General features: G+C 41.2%; 1 protein-coding gene across 1 annotated transcript in view; it reads right to left on the reverse strand.

The window, feature by feature from the left end:
- LOC127575526 (dynein axonemal heavy chain 8-like) overlaps positions 1–21,333 on the reverse strand; it is a 443,415-nt gene that overhangs the window by 95,149 nt on the left and 326,933 nt on the right. The window contains 6 exon segments of the mRNA XM_052025459.1: positions 231–395; positions 6,669–6,822; positions 7,944–8,074; positions 14,394–14,516; positions 17,075–17,267; positions 18,487–18,650. Of these exon segments, the coding sequence (XP_051881419.1) occupies positions 231–395; positions 6,669–6,822; positions 7,944–8,074; positions 14,394–14,516; positions 17,075–17,267; positions 18,487–18,650 (930 nt within the window).

Here is a 21,333-nt window from a genome sequence, read left to right on the forward strand (position 1 = left end):
TCCTTAGATCACTCACTTCTATCATACATTAAATCAGTGGTGTGTTTGTATTTAAATCATTGCACAAGGAGCATGCATGAACTTCTCATACTAATAGCACCTGGATAAAATGGTTTGGTCTCTTATACAGTACACTGTTATCCTTTGGTCCTTTATGCACAAGTTTTCCAACACAATAAAATTTCGGCTCATTTAAATTTATAAATTTGTAATATCGATGAGGTACTGACCGGAGAGAAGCAGAGGACAACATGTAGATTAGTTCTGGCTCTTTGTATAAAATATTCATATAGATTGTCAAAAGTGGGAGGGATCCGAGGTGCTTCTTTCTTCATTGATGCGATCAGTGATTGAGTAATCTCATCAAGTTCATCCCGAGCAAATAAATTTGATACCTATCAAAGGATAACAATGCAGAAAATGTTGAAGTGTGCCGCAATTTTGATCCATTCAGGAAGCTTATTGTCATTTAGTAAATATTTATAATTCTGGTGTCTGTTTAGCCATGCTTATTTTGACATGAAGATATTTGAAGTAGCAAATTATCTATATTTAAGGAGCTTGATTTGACGTTAAAGCTCAGCCAGTTTAGATCCACCAACTTTCCACCCATTTTAAGGGAAGTAAATAGAGTGGATCATGCTGACCTGCTGACCCAGCCACAACCCCATCCTTAAATTTGCTGCTTTATATAAACATATGGATTAGGAGTAGTAGTAGGCCATTACCCCTCTCCCCCCCTCCTCACCAAAGCTTCCTCAACTCTGATTTTATACACCCACAGTAACCTTTTACACCCCCCCACCCCCCGTTACTAAATCAAGTATCCCTCTGCCCTAGAAATATTCAGACTTTCTTCCACCAGCTTTGAAAGATGAGAATTCCATTGACATACGACCCTCTGAGAGAAAAGAAATTATCTCATCTCTGTCCTCAGTGGGCAATTCATTTTTAAACAGTGACCCCTAGTTCCACATTCTCCTATAAGAGGAAACATCCTTTCCACACCCATCCTGTCAAGACCTTGTAGCCAGAGACAAGATGTCAAGTATCCCATCAGACTTTGGGAGGACACCCTGACTAGAAGGAGATGCTGGGAACCATGAAGAAAGAAACACAGTGAAGGAAGGTCATGTGATCAACATCTAGTCAGTATCAATGTGAGGAAGTAGAGTTGTGCTGACAGCCCTGTGGAGTATGTCATTGTAAATTATTCCACCAAGAACCATCCAGAGAACAGGACAAATAAATGAGTATGTTTTGGAAACTGTCATTCTGCAAAAGGGACAGTCTGCTGAATTACAAAGCACAGGCACCCTTACAAGTGAAGAACTGTCTGGTCTGACAAGAAAGCAAATGTGTTTTGTTTACCCCATCCTTAGATTAGATTAGATATCATTATTGAAACACACAGTGAAATGCATTTTTGCATAGAGTGTTCTGGGGGCAGCCTGCAAGTGTCGCCACGCTTCTGCCGCCAACATAGCGTGCCCACAACTTCCTAACCTGTACGTCTTTGGAATGTGGATGTCTATTGTGAAGAATGATTGACCTTGATGGGGCCCAGGTCTAAGCTAAGGATGGAAACAGGAACAATTGAACTGATGTGTCTATGTGTGGAGCCATAGGAGACGGGCGAGGTCTTAAATCAATACTTCTTATCTGTAATATGGGGAAGGTCAAGGAAGCTAGGGAAATCAGGAAATAGAACAGTGATGTCCTGAAACATATCGATATTTTGAAAGAGGTGTTGTTGAGGTGTATAAAGGTGGATAAATTCCTGGAGCGTAACCAAGTGTATCCTAGCACAGTGTGGGAAACAAGTGAAGAAATTACTGGTGCCCTGGCAGAGATTTTTACATCTTCCTTAGCCACAAGTGAGGTACCGGAAGACTGCGGTGTGGCTAATGTTGTGCCTTCATACAAGGGCTGCAAGGACAAGCTAGGGAACTACAGGCCGGTGAGCTGAAAATCAGTGGTGGGAAAATTGCTGGAGGGGATCCTGAGAGCCAGGATAAAGCATTTGGAAAGACAAGGACTGATTAAGATAGTCAACATGGTTTTGTGATGGGAAATCGTATCTTACAAATTTAATTGAGTTTTTTTGAAGAGGTGACCAAGGGGATTGACAAGAGCAGGGCAGAAGATGTCTATATGGAATTTACCAATACTTTTGACAAGGTCCAGCATGGTAGACTGGTCTGGAAGGCAAGATCACTGGAATCCAGGGCAAGCTAGCCAATTGGATACAAAATTGGCTTGGTAGAAGGAGTCAGAGGAGCATAAAGGAGAGTTTTTTTCAGATTGGAGGTCTGTGATCAATGGCGTGCTACAGGGATCAGTGCTGGGCCCCTGTTGTTTGTTATCTATATTAACGATTTGTATGAGAATACAGGTGGCATGATCAGTAAGTCTGTGCATGACAACAAAATTGGTGGTATAGAGGAGAGTAAAGAAGGTTGTCTTGATCAACTGGGAAAGTGACCAAAGGAACGGCAGATGGAACTTAACACAGACAAGTGTGATTTTCGGAAGTTAAACCAGGACAGAACTTACACAGTAAATGACAGGGCCCTGGGGAGTCTTATAGAACTGAGAGATTAGTGGTCCAAGTACATTGTTCCCTGAAAGTGGTGACATAGGTAGACAAGGTGGTGAAGGTGTATAGCCATTATCGGATGGTACATTGAGTACAAGAGTTGGGATGTCATGTTACAGACATTGGTGAGACTGCACTGTGCAGTTCTGGTCACCATATTATAGGATTATGCTTGGGAGGGTGCAGAAAAGATTCACAAGGACATTGATGGGACTAGAAGGCTTGAATTATAGGGAGAGACTGGATAGGTAGGGAGTGTTTTCCCTGGAGCGAAGGAGGCTTAGAGGGTGACCTTATAGAGGTTAATAGATTCATGGGGGGCAAAGATAAGGTGGATGGTCACAGTCTTTTTCTCAGGATAGGGGAGTCTAAAACTAGAGGAATAGGTTTAGCATGAGAAGGGAAAGATTTAAAGGGAAACTGAAAAGCAGAATTTTCATACGGAGCGTGGTGGGTATATGGAACGAGCTGCCAGAGGAAGAGGTAGAGGCAATTATATCATTCAAAAGACATTTGGACAAGTTCATGGATAGGAAAGGTGTGGACGACTTGGGCTGAAGGTCCTGTTTCCTTCCATGCTGTATGACTCTATGCCAAACAGACAATTTCACATTCTCCCTCATTACATTTGTTAGAGCTTTGCTTACTCACTTAATCTCCTATATCCCTTTTAGGCTCCTTTTTTTTCTCTTCACTAATGACTTTCCTACCTATATTATTGTCATAAGCAAATTTAGCAACCATGCTTTCTGTGGCTATGTCAAAGTCATTTATATGAATTGTAAAATTTGTGGCCCCAGGACCGATCCCTGTGGCACACCACTTGTTACATCTAACCTACCAAGAAGGTTTTTTGGTGGCCTGTTGGTCTTATATTTGCACCACTCTGGACTGGAGCTTTTGGAAAAGAAGGGGTAGGAAAGGCCAACTTCAATCGCACATGAAAATAAAAAAAGGTGGGAAAACAGCAGGTTAGGCAGCATTTGTAGAGAGAGAAACAGTCAACGTTTTGGGTCAAAGACCCTTCCTTCATCAGAACCAATGGCATATGACTTCTGAGTAAACGTACAGAACATGACCTGTTCATCATGAATGCCATTTCTGGACAGGATGAGAAGTATAAGACTACCCGGAGACAAGCTTGCTTCAAGCACTGGCCCCCTTTTGAGGATATTATCAGCAGAGCTCATGTTCAGAAGGATATTTACATAAAAAGGGTCATGCATGAAACCGATGATCTTGTTATATCCTTCATGAATATCCAAATTGCCTTGAGGAATCAATACAAAAGAAATCCAACATCAAATCCCTTCAGGACTTGGTAACTCAGAATGATCTTCAGCAGTATCTCCAAGAGAAACGCTTCTCCACGTCTAGAGCTGATGACGATAATGAAAAATTTTGGAAGGATTTAAAAATAGATAGCCACATGAATGATAGAAAAATGGAGGGCTATGTGGGAGGGAAGGGTTAGATAGATCTTAGAGCAGGATGAAATGTTGACACAACATCGTGGGCTGATGGGCCTGTACTGTGCTGTAATGTTCTATGTAAGCTAGACAATAATATGAAAGAGGATACCAAAAGTTTTATATAAAGAATAAAAGAGAGGCAAGGGTGCACATCAGACTGCTGGAGAGGTAGTAATGGGGGACAATGAAATGGCGGATGAACTGAATAAGTATTTTGCTTCAGTCTTCACTGTGGAAGACACCAGCAACATGCCAGAAATTCAAGTGTCAGGGGGGCAGAAGTGAGTATAGTCGCTACTACTAAGGAGAAGGTGCTTGGGAAGCTTAAAAGGTCTAAAGGTCACCTGGACTGGATGGACTACACCCCAGGGTTCTGCAGGAGGTAGCTGAAGAGATTGTGGAGGCATTAGCAGTGATCTTTCAAGAATCACTAGATTCAGGAATGGTTTCAGAGGACTGGAAAATCATAAATGTCACACCACACTTTCGGATGGGAGGGAGGCAAAAGACAGGAAATTATAGGCCAGTTAGCCTGACTTCAGTGGTTGGTAAGATGTTAGAGTTCATTATTAAGGATAAGGTTTTGGGGTTCTTGGAAGCACATGATAATAATAGGCCGAAGTCAGTACTGTTTCCTTAAGGGGAAGATCTTGCCTGACAAATCTGTTGGAATTCTTTGAGGAAGTAACAGCCAGGATAGACAAAGGAGAGTCAGTGGATGTTGTTTACTTGGATTTTCAGAAAGCCTTTGAAAAGGTGCTGCACATGAGACTGCAAGACAAGATAGGAGCCCATAGTATTACAGGAAAGGTACCATCAGGGATAGAAGATTGGCTGACTGGCAAAAGGCAAAGAATGGGAATAAAGGGGGCCTTTTCTAATTGGCTGCCGGCGACTAGTGGTGTTCCACAGAGGTCAATGTTGGGTCCACTACTTTTCATGTTATATGTTAATGGGATAGAAGATTGGCTGACTGGCAAAAGGCAAAGAATGGGAATAAAGGGGGCCTTTTCTAATTGGCTGCCGGCGACTAGTGGTGTTCCACAGAGGTCAATGTTGGGTCCACTACTTTTCATGTTATATGTTAATTATCTGGATGACGGAATTGATGGCTTTGTGGCCATGTCTGTGGATGATACAAAGATAGGTGGAGGCGCAGGTAGTGTTGAGGAAGCAGGGAGTTTGCAGAAGGACTTGGACAGGTTGGGAGAGTGGGCAAAGAAGTGGCAGATGGAATACAGTGTGGGGAAGTGTATGGTCATACACGTTGGTAGAAGAAATAAAGACATAGACTATTTTCTAAACAGGGAGTGAATTCAGAAATTGGAGGTGCAAAGGGACTTGGGAGTCCTAGTGTAGGATTCCCTAAAGGTTAACTTGCAGGGTGAGTCAGTAGTAAGGTAGGCAAATGCAATGTTAGCATTAATTTCGAGAGGACTACCATCTAAAAACAAGGATGTAATGCTGAGACTTTATAAGGCTTTGGTCAGACCATATTTGGAGTATTGTGAGGAGTTGTGGGCCCCATGCCTAAGGAAGGATGTGCTGGCATTGGAGAGGGTCCAGAGGAGGTTTACAAGAATGATCCTGGGAATTAAAGGGTTAACACATGAGGAGTATTTTATGGCTCTGGGCCTGTACTCGCTGGAGTTTAGAAGGATGAGGGGGATCTCATTGAAACCTGCAAAATATTGAAAGGCCTGGATAGAGTGGACATGGAGAGGATGTTTCCAGTAGTGGGAGAGTCTAGGACCAGAGGGCACAGCCTCAGAATAGAAGGATGTCCCTTCAGAACAGAGATGAGGAGGAATTTCCTTAGCCAGAGGATGGTGAATCTGTGGAATTCATTGCTACAGACGGCTGTGGAGACCAAGTCATTGGGTATATTTAAAGCGGAGGTTGATAGGTTCTGGATTAGTAATGGTGTCAAAGGTTATGGGGAGAAGGCAGGAGAGTGGGGTTGAGAGGGAAAAATAAGTCAGCCGTGATTGAATGGTGGAGCAGACTCGATGGGCCGAATGGCCTAATTCTGCTCCTATGTCTTGTGGTCTTATGGTCTAAACCATTCCTATCCTGTCCAAATGTCTTTTAATTGTCATAATTGTATCCGCCTCTACCACTTCCTCTGGCAGCTCGTTCCATGCATGACCACGCTGTGTGTGGAAAAAGTCGCTCCAAAGGCCCATTTTAAATCTTTCCCCTCTCACTTTAAACTTATGCCCTGTAGTTTTGGACTCCCCTATCTGGAGAAAAGACTGTGGCTATTCACCTTTTCTATGTCCCTCATGATTTTATAAACCCCTCAGCTCCTGGGAAAGAAGTCTTAGCCTATCCTGCCTTTCCTTATAACCCAAACCCTCCAGTGCCAATAACATCCTCTTTCCAGTTTAATGACATCCTTGCTATAGCAGGGTGACCAGAATTGCACACAGTACTACAAATGGGGCCTTACCAACGTCTTGTACAACTGTAACATGTCATCCCAACTCCTGTACTCAGTATCCTGACTGATGAAGGCAAGCAAGCTAAACGATAAAGATATAGAGCAACTGTGAAGAACAGAGTTGTGGCTGTACAAAATTTAAGAAACAAGGTACCTCTCCAGAAGAAAGCACATTGTTGAGATATTCAAGAAAAGACTCTTCCTTGATTTCATTATCAGTGAATATGAAAGTGATGCCCTTCCCCTCTGCTCCAGCTGTTCTGTACAGTATCTTCAAGTCATCCATCAGGTTGCCAACATTATATGCTCTAAAAAAATTCAGTTAAAAGATGTGTATTATAACAGAAACAACAATATGCATATACATACATTGCACCTTGAAAACAGTAAACTATTTCAAGATGTTTCAGAGTCAAAAATGAGATGCAGGCACAGTAGTGTACGGGCAGGCACGGTAACATAGCAGTTAGTGTAACGCTATTACAGTGCCAGCAACCCGGGTTCAATTCCGGCCGCTGTCTGTAAGGAGTTTGTACGTTCTCCCCATGTCTGTGTGGGTTTCCTCTGGGTGCTCCGGTTTCCTCCCACATTCCAAAGACGTACGGGTTAGGAAGTTGTGGGCATGCTATGTTGGTGCCAGAAGCATGGCGACACTTGCGGGCTGCCCCCAGAACACTACGCAAAAGATGCATTTCACTGTGTGTTTCGATGTACATGTGACTAATAAAGATATCTTAATCTTAAACAGCTGTTCAAAGGTGGATTTAAGATAGACGGAATTTAGAGCATGAGGTGAAGGATCATTTCAGATGCAAGATGCTCTAACTTGTGCATTGTAGGTAGTGAAATGACAATGGGGATACAGCACATGAACCATCCACCACGGAATACCCGGCCTCTGATCTCTGTTCAAGTTGACACAGAATTAATTTACCAGTTAAATTTCTGTTTAATGATGAAATCCAGAACATTGTTGGGAGCTAAGTGAACTGTTTAGTAGGTCCGTCATTAGAGATAGTTATTTCTTGATGTATTTTCAGCTCACATCTGAATGTTGTCATAAGTGAAAATGATCAAGTTTGCTGGAATGCAGCTTGGCAGGTCCTCCAGCCTGTACTTTGCCTCTACCCATGATCGTTAGTGTGATCTCTTCAGTGTGGAAAAGGATGCACCAATGAGCTATTTCCCCACTACTGGCAGTTTTGCTGGCTAATGATGTGCATCATCCCTTGCAAGATTAGATAGGCATGGTGGGGGGGGGGGGGGGGGGTGGTGGTGGGTTAAGGACGTTTTCATAAAGCCTTGTGACTGAATGTGACTAAGGACCATTGCCCACCATGTGATCTCCCAAGAACATTCATGCCATCTGATGTGTGAAAGTCTTTAAAACAATGAACAATTATAAAATTATTTCAAATTATCTACATACCTGGTTAAAGTGATCTGAAAGATTTTGTATCCAGCAATGAAGGATGCCAACCTTGTGAGGCTTTGTTTTCCAGAACCACCAACTCCAACCAACAGTGCATTTCCACAATCTGTGCGGATTATACGAGATATCTGCAAAATGATGTTTTCTTGCTGTCAGAGGTATGATTATTCTCTGCACAACTTTTATTATCCTTCAGTGTGAAATCATATCAACAGAAATATATAATTTATATGTAAAGCATATTCAGGCAAACCTACTTATGATCATAATTGATCACACTGACCAAGCAAATAATGTAGCCAATTCAGTTTCATGATTTAAGGACACAAGTAAACTGACCAAGGGCAAACCATTAGACAGTCTTAAACTAAAGCCATATATGTCAAAATGGTTTATCATCAGCAAACTTGGATATATTACACTTGATCCAGATCATTGATAGAGAGTTTGAGTACCTGGGGCTCACCAACTCTTCAGCCACACATTCATCTGCTGTATCCTCCTATTCTTACCCTCACTTTCACATGGCACTAAAAGTAGTCCAGAGATTACTACCCTTGAAGTCTTGCTTTTTAACTTCTTTCCTAACTCCCTATATTCACTCCACAGACCCACTAAGTGCTTATCTTAATACTTGATCCAGAGACTGTCACGACATTTAAGAAATATTAAGACAAGCATTTGAATCACCAAAGCATTGAAGGCTACATACCAAATGCTGCTAAATGGAATTAGTATAGAAGGGAACAATGTTGACCTGGACATAGTGGGCTGATGGGTCTGTTTGTGTGCTGTATGATCCTGTGACTTCTGATTCTATCCCATCCAGAATAGAGCATCCCATTTTTGGTGGAGAGAGAAACAGAGTTAATTTTCAGGTCAAAAGCCTATCATAAGACCTGGGAGAATTTCGAAAACAGGGATGTTTTGAGTTGCAGCAAAGGGAGAGAGGTGGGGAGAACAAAGAGAATGTCTGTTGTAGGATGGTGACCAAGAGGAAATAGACGACAGTAGTGTCATCTGAAAGATGGTGATGAAGGTTTGTTATTGGCAGCAAATGTCTACGAAAGAGATGTTAGAGGGAGAACAGAGGAACAAGAAACAAAAAAAATACACAAATTAACAGTGATGGAACTGAGAGATATAGAACACAGTAATTGCTAGAAATCCAAAATAAAGAGAATGCTGGAAAAGCCCAGCAGGTCAGGCAACATCTGTGGGCTGAAAAATGTGAGTTGATACTACAGGTTGGTGATCTTACGTCAGAACTGGCTGAAGACTGAAAAGCAAAAAAAGAACCTGCAGATGCTAGAAATATCAAACAAACAAAGTTATTGGAAACCTTCAGTTCTCCACACTCCTTTCTCTTCTCTTCAACAGAAAATATCTCTGTTTTCCAAATTTTCCTAGTTCTGAAGAAAGTGTTAACCGTGTCTCTCTCTCTAGATGCTATCTGATCTGTTGAATATTCCCAAGATTTTCTTTTTATTTCAGATTTACAGCAGCAGCTTTTTGACACCTTGCATCTTATTGTGTGACATTACCATCGTGCTAAATAAGGCAGATTCAGAACAGATCTGTTAGTTGAAAAATTGGCATCAATGGCTCCATGGGCCATAATGGAATTAGTTTAGATTGGCATCATGGTTGGGCATATGTGGTGGGCTGAAGGGCCTGTTCCTGTGCTGTACTGTTCTATGTTCGATCACTGTTCCTCTTTCCACAGATGCTGCCTGACCTGTTGAGTATTTATAGCATTTTCTGTTTTTGTTAAACCTTGGGATCAAAAGTAGTCCAATGAGGAGTGAAAAAAGACATGCTGGGAGCAGCACCAGTGCATCAAAAAACAAGCAGCCAACCTTATAGAGCTGCAACAAAAACAAAGCCTTTCCACCCTCCAAGGTGTAATTTTTTTCCACTTGCCTGAATATATGAAGCTCTAACAACACTCAAGAAGCTCAACATCAGGACATCCCAACCACTGTTCTAACTGTTGACTCCCTCCAACACCAGAGCAGCATGGCTGCAGCATACATTGCCTCCAGCAAAATGCACTGCAGAAACTTGTTAAGGCTTCTTCGGCAGTGTCTCCCAAGCTCATGACCTCCACAGGGGCAGATGATGCATAGGAGCACCACCACCTGCCAGTTCCCTCCAAGTCTTTCCTCATTCTGACTTGGAGGTATATTATCATAAATTTGTTTCTGGGTATAAATTCTGAAGTTTCCTGTCATCACCATGGTCACTTCAGCAGTTCCACAAGGTTGCACACCAACATCATCTCAAGTACAATTAAATCTGGATATTAAATATTCACCTTGCCATAATGCCCATATACCATTTGTGGATAAAATGTTCTGATTTCTAAGTATATGTCCTTGCTTAACTACCACTATACCTTTTAATCTAATATCCCAATTTACTTTGGTTAACTACTGTATCTGTTGCTGGTTTTGTTCAATTTTTAAATCCCTAGTTTTGAACTTACTCCCTTTGCTCTTATCAATGTAGCAACAATTGCTTTTTTTTTAAAAGGGATACAAATTTTAACCGGAGGAAGTTGCATGACCCCATGGCCAGTGAGAGTACGTAAAGTAATGTGACTGGTTTTAGATTTCTTTAGCAAAGAGACTGTAGACACATGGCATGATTTCGCTGGTCCAAAGGTAATAATTTTATCAAAAGTATATCTATAATATACCAGGTTGAGTTTTAAAACCTTGAGGATTGTAAGAGGAAAAAATTTAGGGAAGTAGGTGTCTGAGTAACAGACAATTATTGGGAACACAGAAATTTTTTATTTGTTTTAACATAGTGGGATTGCACTGCTACAATGCTGATAGAATGGTGCAGACCTAAACAATGTTTAGCACGATGTAGACCTCTCTCACTAGATAATGGTTGCCCTGCATACTTTTGGTAGTATTTAATGCAGATATGAAACACACTTGGTTTTCCAAAAATGCTGTACAGTTAAATGGTGAGACGTCTACTGATGATGCAAATTGAAAATAAAAAGCAAATTCACAGGAAGTTAACCAAATAACACAGTATTACTTCACACTAACATACTTTGAAATAAATGACTAGAAATGAATACTCACCCACAGCAAATACAAAAGATAGAAAAGTATGAATTGTAATCTGACTTTTTTTACATAGAACACTACAGCACAGTACAGGCCCTTCGGCCCACGATGTTGTGCCAACATTTTATCCTACTCTAAGATCTATTTAACCCTTCCCTCCCACATAGTCCCCCATTTCTCTATCATTCATGTGTCTATCTAAGAGTCTCTAAAATATCCCTAATGTACCTGCCCCCACAACCTCTGCCGGCAGTGCGTTCCACGCACACACAACTCTCTGTGTAAAAAAACTTACCCCTGACATCCCCCTTATATCTTCCTCCAATAACCTTAAAATTATGTCCCCTCGTGTTAGCCCTTTCTGCCCTAGGGAAAAAGTCTCTGATTCTCCACTTGACCTATGCCTCTTATCATCTTGTAGACCTCTATCAAGTCACCTCTCATCCTCCTTATCTCCAAAGAGAAAAGCCCTAGCTCGCTCAAACTATCCTCATAAGACGTGCTCTCCAATCCAGGCAACATCCTAGTAAATCTCCTCTGCACCCTCTCTAAAGTTTCCATATCCTTCCTATAATGAGGCAACCAGAACTGAACACAATACTCCAAGTGTGGTCTAACCAGAGTTCTATGGAGCTGCAATATCACCTTGTGGCTATTGAACTCAATACCTCGACTAATGAAGGCCAACACGCCATAAGCTTTCTTAACAACCCTATCAACTTGCGCGGCAATCTTGAGGGATCTATGGACTTGGACTCCAAGATCCCTCTGTTCCTCTACACTGCTAAGATTCCTGCCATTAACCTTGTATTAAGCCTTCAAATTCGATCTTCCAAAGTGTATTGCTTCATGCTTTTCCAGATTGAACTCCATCTGCCGCTTCTCAGCCCAGCTCTGCATTCTATCAATATCCTGTTGTAATCTATGGCAACCTCTACACTATCCACACCACCACCAACCTTGGTGTCAAACAGCAAACTTAGTAACCTACCCTTCCACATCCTCATCCAAGTCACTTATAAAAATCACAAAGAGCAGGGGTCCCAGAACAGATCCCTGTGGAACACCACTAGTCACCGACCTTCAGGCAAAATACGCTCCATCTACCACTGCCCTCTGCCTCCAATTCTGAATCCACACAGCCAAGTTTCCCTGGACCCCATGCCTCCTGACTTTCTGAATAGGTGGAGGAGTAGGGAGTATTGAAGAAATAGGAAGGCTGCAGAAAGACTTAGATAGTTTAGGAGAATGGGCAAAGAAATGGCAGATGAGATTCAATGTTGAGAAATGTGCCGCTGGACAGTTTGGAAAAAGAAATAAACGGGCAGATTATTATCTAGATGGGGAGAAAATTCAAAGTACAGAAGTACAAAGGGACTTGGGGGTACTCGTGCAGGATACCCTAAAGGTTAACCACCAGGTCAGATCGGCGGTAAAGAAAGCGAATGCTATGTTAGCATTCATTTTGAGAGGTATAAAGTATAAAAGTAAGGAAGTGTTGATGAGGTTCTACGGGGCACTGGTGAGGCCTCATTTGGTATTGGTATTGGTTTATTATTGTCACTTGTACTGAGGTACAGTGAAAAACTTGTCTTACAAACCAATCTTATAAGTCAATTCATTACACAGTGCAGTTACATTAAGTTAGTACAGAGTGCTTTGATGTAGTACAGGTAAAAAAAAACAATAACAGTACAGAATAAAGTCTCAGAGCTACAGAGAAGGTGCAGTGCAATAGGATGCAAAGTCACAACAAGGTAGATTGTGAGGTCATGAGGTCGTAGGTCATAGTCCATCTCATTGTATGAGGGAACGGTTCAATAGTCTTATCACTGTGGGGTAGAAGCTGTCCTTAAGTCTGGTGGTACGTGCCCTCAGGCTCCTGTATCTTCTACCCGATGGAAGAGGAGAGAAGGTCCCGGGTGGGTGGGGTCTTTGATTATGCTGGCTGCTACACCAAGGCAACGAGAGGTAAAGACAGAGTCCAAGGAGGGGAGACTGGTGTCTGTAATGCGCTGGGCTGTGTCCACAACTCTCTGCAGCTTCTTGCGGTCTTGGGCAGAGCAGCTGCCATACCAATCCATGATATATCCTGATAGGATGCTTTCTACGGTGCTTCAGTAAAAGTTGGTGGAGTACTGTGCGCAGTTTTGGGCCCCTTATCTTAGGAAGGATGTACTGATGTTGGAGAGGATTCAGAAAAGATTTACGAGGATGATTCCCGAATGAAAGGGCTTACTTATGATGAGCGTTTGTTGGCTCTTGGATTGTATTCATTGGAGTACAGAAGAATGAGAGGGGACCTCATAGAAACATTTAGAATGTTGAAAGGACTGGACAGAGTAGATGCGATTAAGCTGTTTCCCCTGGTGGGTGAGTCCAGGACTAGAGGGCACAATCTTAGAATTAGAGGGTACCGGTTTAAAACAGGAATGAGGAGAAATTTCTTTAGCCAGAGGGTAGTGAAATTATGGAATTCTTTGCCACGTACAGCTGTGGAGGCCCAATCATTGGGGGCGTTTAAGGAGCAGATTGATAAGTATCTAATTAGTCAAGGAATCAAGGCATATAGGGATAAGGCCGGAAATTGGGGCTAGATAGGAATAGTATTAGTTTAGCTCATGGAGCAGACTCGATGGGCCGAATGGCCTACTTCTCCTCTGTCTTGTGATCTTGTGAATGAGCCTTCTATGAGGAACCTTATCAAATGCCTTACTAAAATCCATGTACACCACATCCACTGCTCTACCTTCATCAATGTGCTTTGTCACATCCTCAAAGAATTCAATTGGCCTCATGAGGCACGACCTGCCCCTCACAAAGCCATGCTGACTGTCCCTAATCAGCCTATGATTCTCCAAATGCCCATAAATCCTGTCTCTAAGAATCTTCTCCAGTAACTTGCCCACCATTTGCCCATTAATTTGTTGCTGAAACCTGGATGAAATATGTATGTTACATTACTTTCTTATTAAACTGAAGATCTTATAGTTGTAAAAGGAAAATCTTAATATCCAAAATGTTGATTACATTTTTCCTTCCATCACAAATTTGAGGACAAATCATCTCACTAAAAGACTAATGTGGTGACAACAAATTCCTTGAAAAATCTGGATAACAATGGTATAGAAAGGGTCAGTACCAACTGGGAAAGAGGACGTGTAAGGAACAGCAACAGTCCATTTGACAATTCCCAAGCTGGGGAATCAAAGGATGAATCGATCTAAATGAGTTTCCAATGCCTATTCAAAATTTTGAAACACAAGTATTAATGGAGCTTTATTTTACTGCAGAAGGTGCTTGGACATGATTATTTATTTTTACTTATACATAGCTAGAAAGAATTTTGAAATCTCACTTTTATCAGGTGTGTCATTGCGTCCTTAAAGAAGACAAGATCGAGATATCCAGATCGAACACCTTCATTATGTTGTGCCTGATAAAACTGCAATTTTTCAGTCAGGAATTCATAGCTTGGTATCTGAAACATATTTATTTATGATCAACAGAATATCATTGAGAAAACAGCACAAGGTTAATGATAAAGACAAGATGGCATGAGGCCAGTGCAGTTCACCCGTCTGAAGCAGCCTATAATTGCTCTATCACAGCACTTGGCTTTGGAAAATATATTTCTACTTCAGCAGATGGGAACATACAACATTCAACATTACACCATTCTATTGGTCACTGTTGGCCACTTTTCTGTTGTCCTCTTTTCCATCTCCCCAGGATTTACCTCAGAAGGAGTTTAGGAGAGACAGGATGTCTGGAAAAGGTAGTCTGGTGCCTGTAGTTTACTTAAGTTATTGACATTTAGTTTGAAGCCAAATTGTGGGTCTCTCTTGGTCTCCTGGTTATGGCACTTACACCATATCTAAGCTGAACTTTTTCTCTTTCATAGTCAAATACTTCCTCAGACACAAGGTTTCCCTGTGAATGAAACAGCCATTAGGAAATGAACCCAGAGCCTCATGGTCTTTATAGTGAACTGAATGGGTCATGAAGAAAGTTCCATCCATGGTTTAGACAACTTTCTGTAGATTAAATATGAAGCAAGTAGGTGCAACGTAAATTTAGGTACATTTCTAGAAAATGGATTGAGAGATTTATTTTAAAAGTCAGGTGGGTAGGACTAAAATTTACTGAGAAAACAAAAAAAATAGTGAGAATTCAGGGCTGACATGTTCCTGCAATGATGAAAGGAATGGGCAACTAGTCCAAGAAATCATAGATTTCTACTGTTCCAGGTAGTGAGGGCCGTGACTTGGAGCGAGAAGTGGGACTCTCGGTGTGAGAAGTGGGAGCCATATAACGAGGTGAATGTCGGGACCCAGTTCTTTCCCACGTATTTCCAGACAATATAAGAGGCATAGCTACGAATTGTTAGGTGATAACTGAATGGGAAATTAGCCAATTGGCAGCAACTAGTAAAAAGGTAGGGTCAAGTGGAGCAGCTAGCATTAGAGTGGGGGAGCTGAGGCTTTGTCGAGAAGAGGCTAGGGTAAGTTCCTGGTAAGTTACTTTCCTTCTTTGTCTATTAGTGCCTAGCTAAAGTAGTGACAATGGATCCAGGGTCAGTGGTGTGTTCTTCCTGCTAGATGAAGGAGATCTGGGAGATCTGAGGTCTCCCTGATAGCTACATCTGCGGGAGGTGCATTCAGCTGCAGCTCCTTATAGACCATGTTAGGGAACCGGGGCTGCAGCTGGATGACCTTCGGCTCATACAGGAGAATGAGGAGGTGATAGAAGCTGCTACAGGGAGGTAGCCACACCTAAGTTGCAGGAGGCAGGTAGGTGGGTGACTGTCAGGAGAGGGGAAGGGAATAGGCAGGTAGTGCAGAGTACCCTGGTGGCCATTCCCCTCAATAACAAGTATACCATTTTGGATACTGTTGGGGGGGAGTGACCTACCAGGGAAAAGCCACAGTGGTCAGGTTTCTGGTACTGAGTCTGGCTCTGTGGCTCAGAAGGGAAGTGGGGAGAAGAGGAGAGTGCCAAATTAACAGAGTTCTATTGTAAACAAGAATGGTAGGATCCTAGGAAGTACATAGGAACAGAGCTGTTTATGTCCAAGGATCCTTGAAGGCAGCAGTGGAGGTAAATAAAGTGGTTAAAAAGGCACTTGTGATAGTTGCCTGGAGCACAGAATTTAAAAATAGGGAGGTTATGAAGCACTAATTAGGCTTCAGCTAAAGTAATGTGCAGATCTGATCACTATACTATAGGAAGAATGTGATTACAGCAGAAAATGCAGGGGAGATTCACCAGTATGTTGCCTGGGATGGAGTGCTTGAGGTATGAGGATTGACAAGATAGGCTAGGTTTGTTTTCTTTGGAGTTCAGAAGGCTGAAGCGGACCTGAACCTGACTGTGACAATATTGAGGGGCATTGACAGAGTAGATAGTGAGAAATTTTTCCCTTTAATAGAGGTATCTATAACCTGAGGGCATACCTTAAGGTAAGGTGTTGGACATTTAGAGGGGATTTGAAGAATTTTTTCACTCATAGGGTGGTTGGAATCTGGAATGCATTGCCCGAGTCAGTGGTGGAGGCAGAATCACAATATTTCATTTCCTAGCCAAGCACCTGAAATGCCCAGCAGAAAAGGCTACAGACTGAGTGCTATAAAATGAGATTAGTACAGACAGGTACTTGATGGCTGGCACGGACATGGTAGGCCAAAGGGCCTATTTTCGAACTGTATGACAATGACTCTAACAGTCTTATCCTTGTAAGCAAAATTAATAAATTACATGCAACACAAAGGCACTGGAGGAACTCAGTGGGTCAGGCAGCATCTATGGAGGGAAATGGACAGTCGACGATTCGGGTTGAGACCCTTCAGCTGGACTGGAAAGAAAGAGGGGAGATAGCTTACAAATTTTAGAATGCAAAAAGGTGGAGCAAGAGCTGGCAAGTGATAGGTAGATCCAGGTGATCGGCAGATGGGGGAGGGGGCAGAGTGGGAATGATCTCAGAAACTGGGAGATGATAGGTGCAAGTGACAAAGGGCTGAAGAAGAACAAATTACGTACCAGTTCATAGACTTTTGGAACGACAAATACGTAATCTTCAGGTTCTTCACCAGTTGGCTCTGGCATTTCACGAAGGAAATCCACAAAGTACGGCTCCTCAGAAAGCTTTCCTGATGATTCTTTTCCAATGTTTGTTTCAATTGTACGTGTGACTGCATCTTCAAACCATTTTTTATCCTCTTCAGTTATAAATCTAGGAAGTAACAATAACATTAATATTAATCAGAATCAATCTTACTACTATGAACAGACCCACTGTTTTGAAAAATAATCAAATGTTTATAACGTGTAAATATGATTTTTCCAAAGGTACACGTGGTATGAAAGTGGTCTGATTAACTTATTCTAATCGTATGGATTCATTAAGAATCTTGCTAGACTGGAGTGACTGAAGGACCAACACCTGAGAAATCACTATCAGCAATGTAATTGCCAATCATTCTGCTCTTTAAAAGTCTCATGAGAGATTGCTGGAATTGAAGGTTTTGTTTCTAAATTTAGAAAGAAGACTGTGTAGTTGCTAAACTAGACAATTGGGCCATGTCTTGTGTGATGTAAATTAGCTCAGTAATCTGATACAATAACAAACATGCCGATCAAGTACTTTTAGGAACTATATAGTGGTGCTTGCATAGAGAGCAGTGAAGAGTGGGCTGGAAAGTGAGTGAATTTAAATGAGAATATGATAAATTTAGGAACAAGACCCATAGATCTACAAAACCGTACAGCCATTCAGACGATCATTTCTGCACTAGCTCTTAGAAAAAGCTATTTTTTGGCCCACACTTCAGCTTTTCTCCCATAAACCTGCAACATGTTCTCAAGTTCATGCTCAATTACCATTTGAGAACTGGTAATTCAGTTTAAGGTGAGAGGGGAAAGATTTAAGAGGGGCAACATCTTCTTGCAAAGGATGGTGCATATATGGAATGAGCTGCCAGAGGAAGTGGTTGAGGGAGGTGCAATAACAACATACAATGATATTTGGACAGGTACACGGATGGGAAACGTTTAGGGGGATATGGGCTAAATGCAAGCAAATGGGACTAGCTTAGGTGGGCATCTTGGCATGGACAGTTGGGCTGAAGGGCCTGTTTCTGTGCTGTATTACTCCATGATGGACTATGACAAGATGGACTATGCTTGTACTTTGCCCTTCCTTATCAATGCCTTGGTCTTCCTTTAATGAGTTCTGAAATACTGAAGGGTTACTGTTTTTTCAGGCAACGTTATAAACCTTTTGCTCTGATCTAATACTATCTTAAATATGACTTACTTCTGCTCCAGTTCTTGTGTTGTTATGCTGTGAGTCAGTGACTGAACTCCAACTCATTGGCTGGTGAAATATTGTTAATACATACTGCCCAGGAAAGTTGCAGCAGTGGTAATTTCTCTCTTAGCATTGTAATTACCTGTCTGAAATGACCCTGGTGCATTCATGTTTGAACAAAGCCAGCAATGTCTCTTCATCAGAGCATTCCTCTGACTTAATGGTCAGCATTCCCTGCCAGATGCGAGATAGGTCTCTCAGGTTAAAGATGTAATGAAATTTAGCTGGAGTAGGTAACATTTTTACCTGGAAGAACAAAACAAATCAAACTTCAAGATTTACAAAAACTTGTTGGTGCAAATTTGAAAGTATAATTTCATCTTCATTATAATCTTAATTATTTGAGTTCAGCAGTACATTTTTCATTAAACCACCTAAATTATAGCATCAGACAAAATGATGAGCATTATATGTGACAAATATAACACAGATTTATACCTTGAAATTCTTAAAGGGAAGGAACTAACTGAATTAAGGATAAAAAGGTTTTTTTTGAGTTACAGCGCTCAGGGCTTTAACTCAGTTATCTTTATGCAATGCTGTGGCAGAATTTTTCCAATTTCAAAAATTCTGACCAAAGTGCTAAGAGTTAAAATTTTCTTCAGATATGCTTAATTCCTCTTGTGGAAGATGTATCTTTATATTGCTATGTATGGAAGAACCCATCTAGAGCATACGAAATGTGTTGGAACTTGGAGATTGTACTGGAGAGGGTGCAGAGGAGATTCATCAAATGTTGTCTGAGGTGGAGTGCTTCAGTGATGTGGAGATGGATAGGCTGGGTTTGTTTTCCATGGATAACAAAATTGAGGGACATAGGAAACTTTTCCTTAGAGCACGGCAGTTTCAAAACAGAGGGCATAGGTTAAGGGGAAGGGGTTAGAGGAAATCTGGGGAAGAATTTTTTTTAAGCCAGAAGGTGGTTGGAATCTGGAAAACACTGCTTGAGTGGGTGTTGGAGACAGGTACATTCACAACATTTAAGAACTAGCTAAACAAGCACTTGAAACATCAAGGCACAGAAGACTTTGTACCAAATGGTAATAAATAGAATTAGTATGGTTAGGTACTTGATGACTGACATGGACACGGTGAGTCAAAGGGTCAAACAAAAAGTTACAATTTTCTTGTCAATATGTACTTAGCTCACTTTAATAAAGGAACACAGGTCCTGAGTTTGTACTTCCTCATCCCAAGTGTAATTTAATTGTACATATTGCCTTCCCACCTGAAACTCCATTGTTAGTCCCATCTAACCAAGCCAGTTTGAATTTTTGAAAGAAGTTGATGAGGACAATTCCTGGATTTTATCAAAGCTTTTGACAAACTGGTTTTAAGATTATAATCCCATGGGATCCAAGGAAAAGTTTGAAGTTGGATGCAAAATTGACTTAGTGGCGCAAAGGTTTATGGTTGATGGATTTTTATGTGACGTGGAAGACATTGATCAATGGGGTTCCCCAGCATGCAGTACTTAAATAAAAATTGGAAAAGCTAGGATTCTTTTCTTTGTGGCAGAAGGGAGACTTAATTGAGGTGCATAAAGTAGAGAGGGGCCTAGTAAATGAAGAACCTATTTCCTTTTACAGAAGACTTAAAAACCAAGAGCATAGATTTAAAGTAATTGCTGAAAGGATTAGAGGAGAGAAGAGGAAAATTCCTTTCACCCTGAGAGTGGCAGGGGTCTATAATAGATATATAAAGAGCAATGACCTGCAGAATCACTGACTATTTGGGAAGGTATGATGGTTCTTTTCTGATCTTCAGACTTTTAGTGCTCGTGTAATCATTCGTTTGTGATTCTGTGATTTAATAACACTTCCACATCTGCGAAACTGACTGCATTCACATATACATCCCCTGCAGCTTCTGCTGAAATCAGAATCCAAAGTCTCTATCCTCGTCAATTCTATACTGGATTACTGCAAATTTTCTCTCCCCTCCCTCCATTTTCCATCCCATCCAAACTCCACTTTTTCTGGAATGTACTGCTTTGAATTAAGGATCTTGTATTCTTATTTTTGACACTTGCCTTGTACATCCTGTGTATTCACGATCTATTCATCTTTGAGCTGATGATCATAAAATTATACAGAATCTATTGAACAGAAACTGATGATTCAGCTCAATATCCTTACTGGTGTTTATGCTTCATACAGGCTTTCTTCTATTCCCCTCTTCTACTTGAATAACCTACTTTAATTCTGATTACTTCATCTATTGCATGTGAAAACAGGTTTTAAGCACGACTGCTCTCTTTGTAAAGACATTTCTGTCAAATTTCTTATTTGATTTGTTGCAACTATCTTATTATTGACACTTCAGTCTCAGACTCTCCAGTGGAAATGCCTTCTCTGTGTCTACCCCATCAAACCATGTCACAATCTTTAAAACATTGTTTAAAGATTGGCAATGGGCTGAGTGCTGGAAACTAGGATTCACAGATAGGTACTTGGTGGCTGCCATAATCAAAATTAAACATTTCCCTCTCGACCTACTGCTGACCCTCGACCTACTGCTGACCTTCGATCCCTCGACCTGCTGCTGACTCTCAACCTCCTGATGACTCTTGCTGTTTTGCCTTCACTGCAACATTTCACTCTACTTCAAGTGTTTTGTGACATCCTGAGATCGTAGAAGAGACAATATAAATGCAATCTTTTCTTTGTTCATTCTCTGGCATTCTTAACCTAATGCCCTTGAATTCTTCACTTTTTGACAGTTTTAAAAATACTTGTTCAAACCTAGTCTTTCAACCTAGTTTTCAGTCATTTACCTCTTCATTCTGACACATAGTTGGACAGACATTCCCATAACTAATTCCTCTTGTGAAATGGTTGTATTTTTACAATAAAGTTATATTAGTGTTTATTTTCCTTCTGTTATCATTGTAACTGATGTGCCATTTTCAATTTTAATGTTAATAACA

The sequence above is a fragment of the Pristis pectinata genome, chromosome 10, assembly GCF_009764475.1.
Source record: "Pristis pectinata isolate sPriPec2 chromosome 10, sPriPec2.1.pri, whole genome shotgun sequence".
NCBI lineage: Eukaryota > Metazoa > Chordata > Chondrichthyes > Rhinopristiformes > Pristidae > Pristis > Pristis pectinata.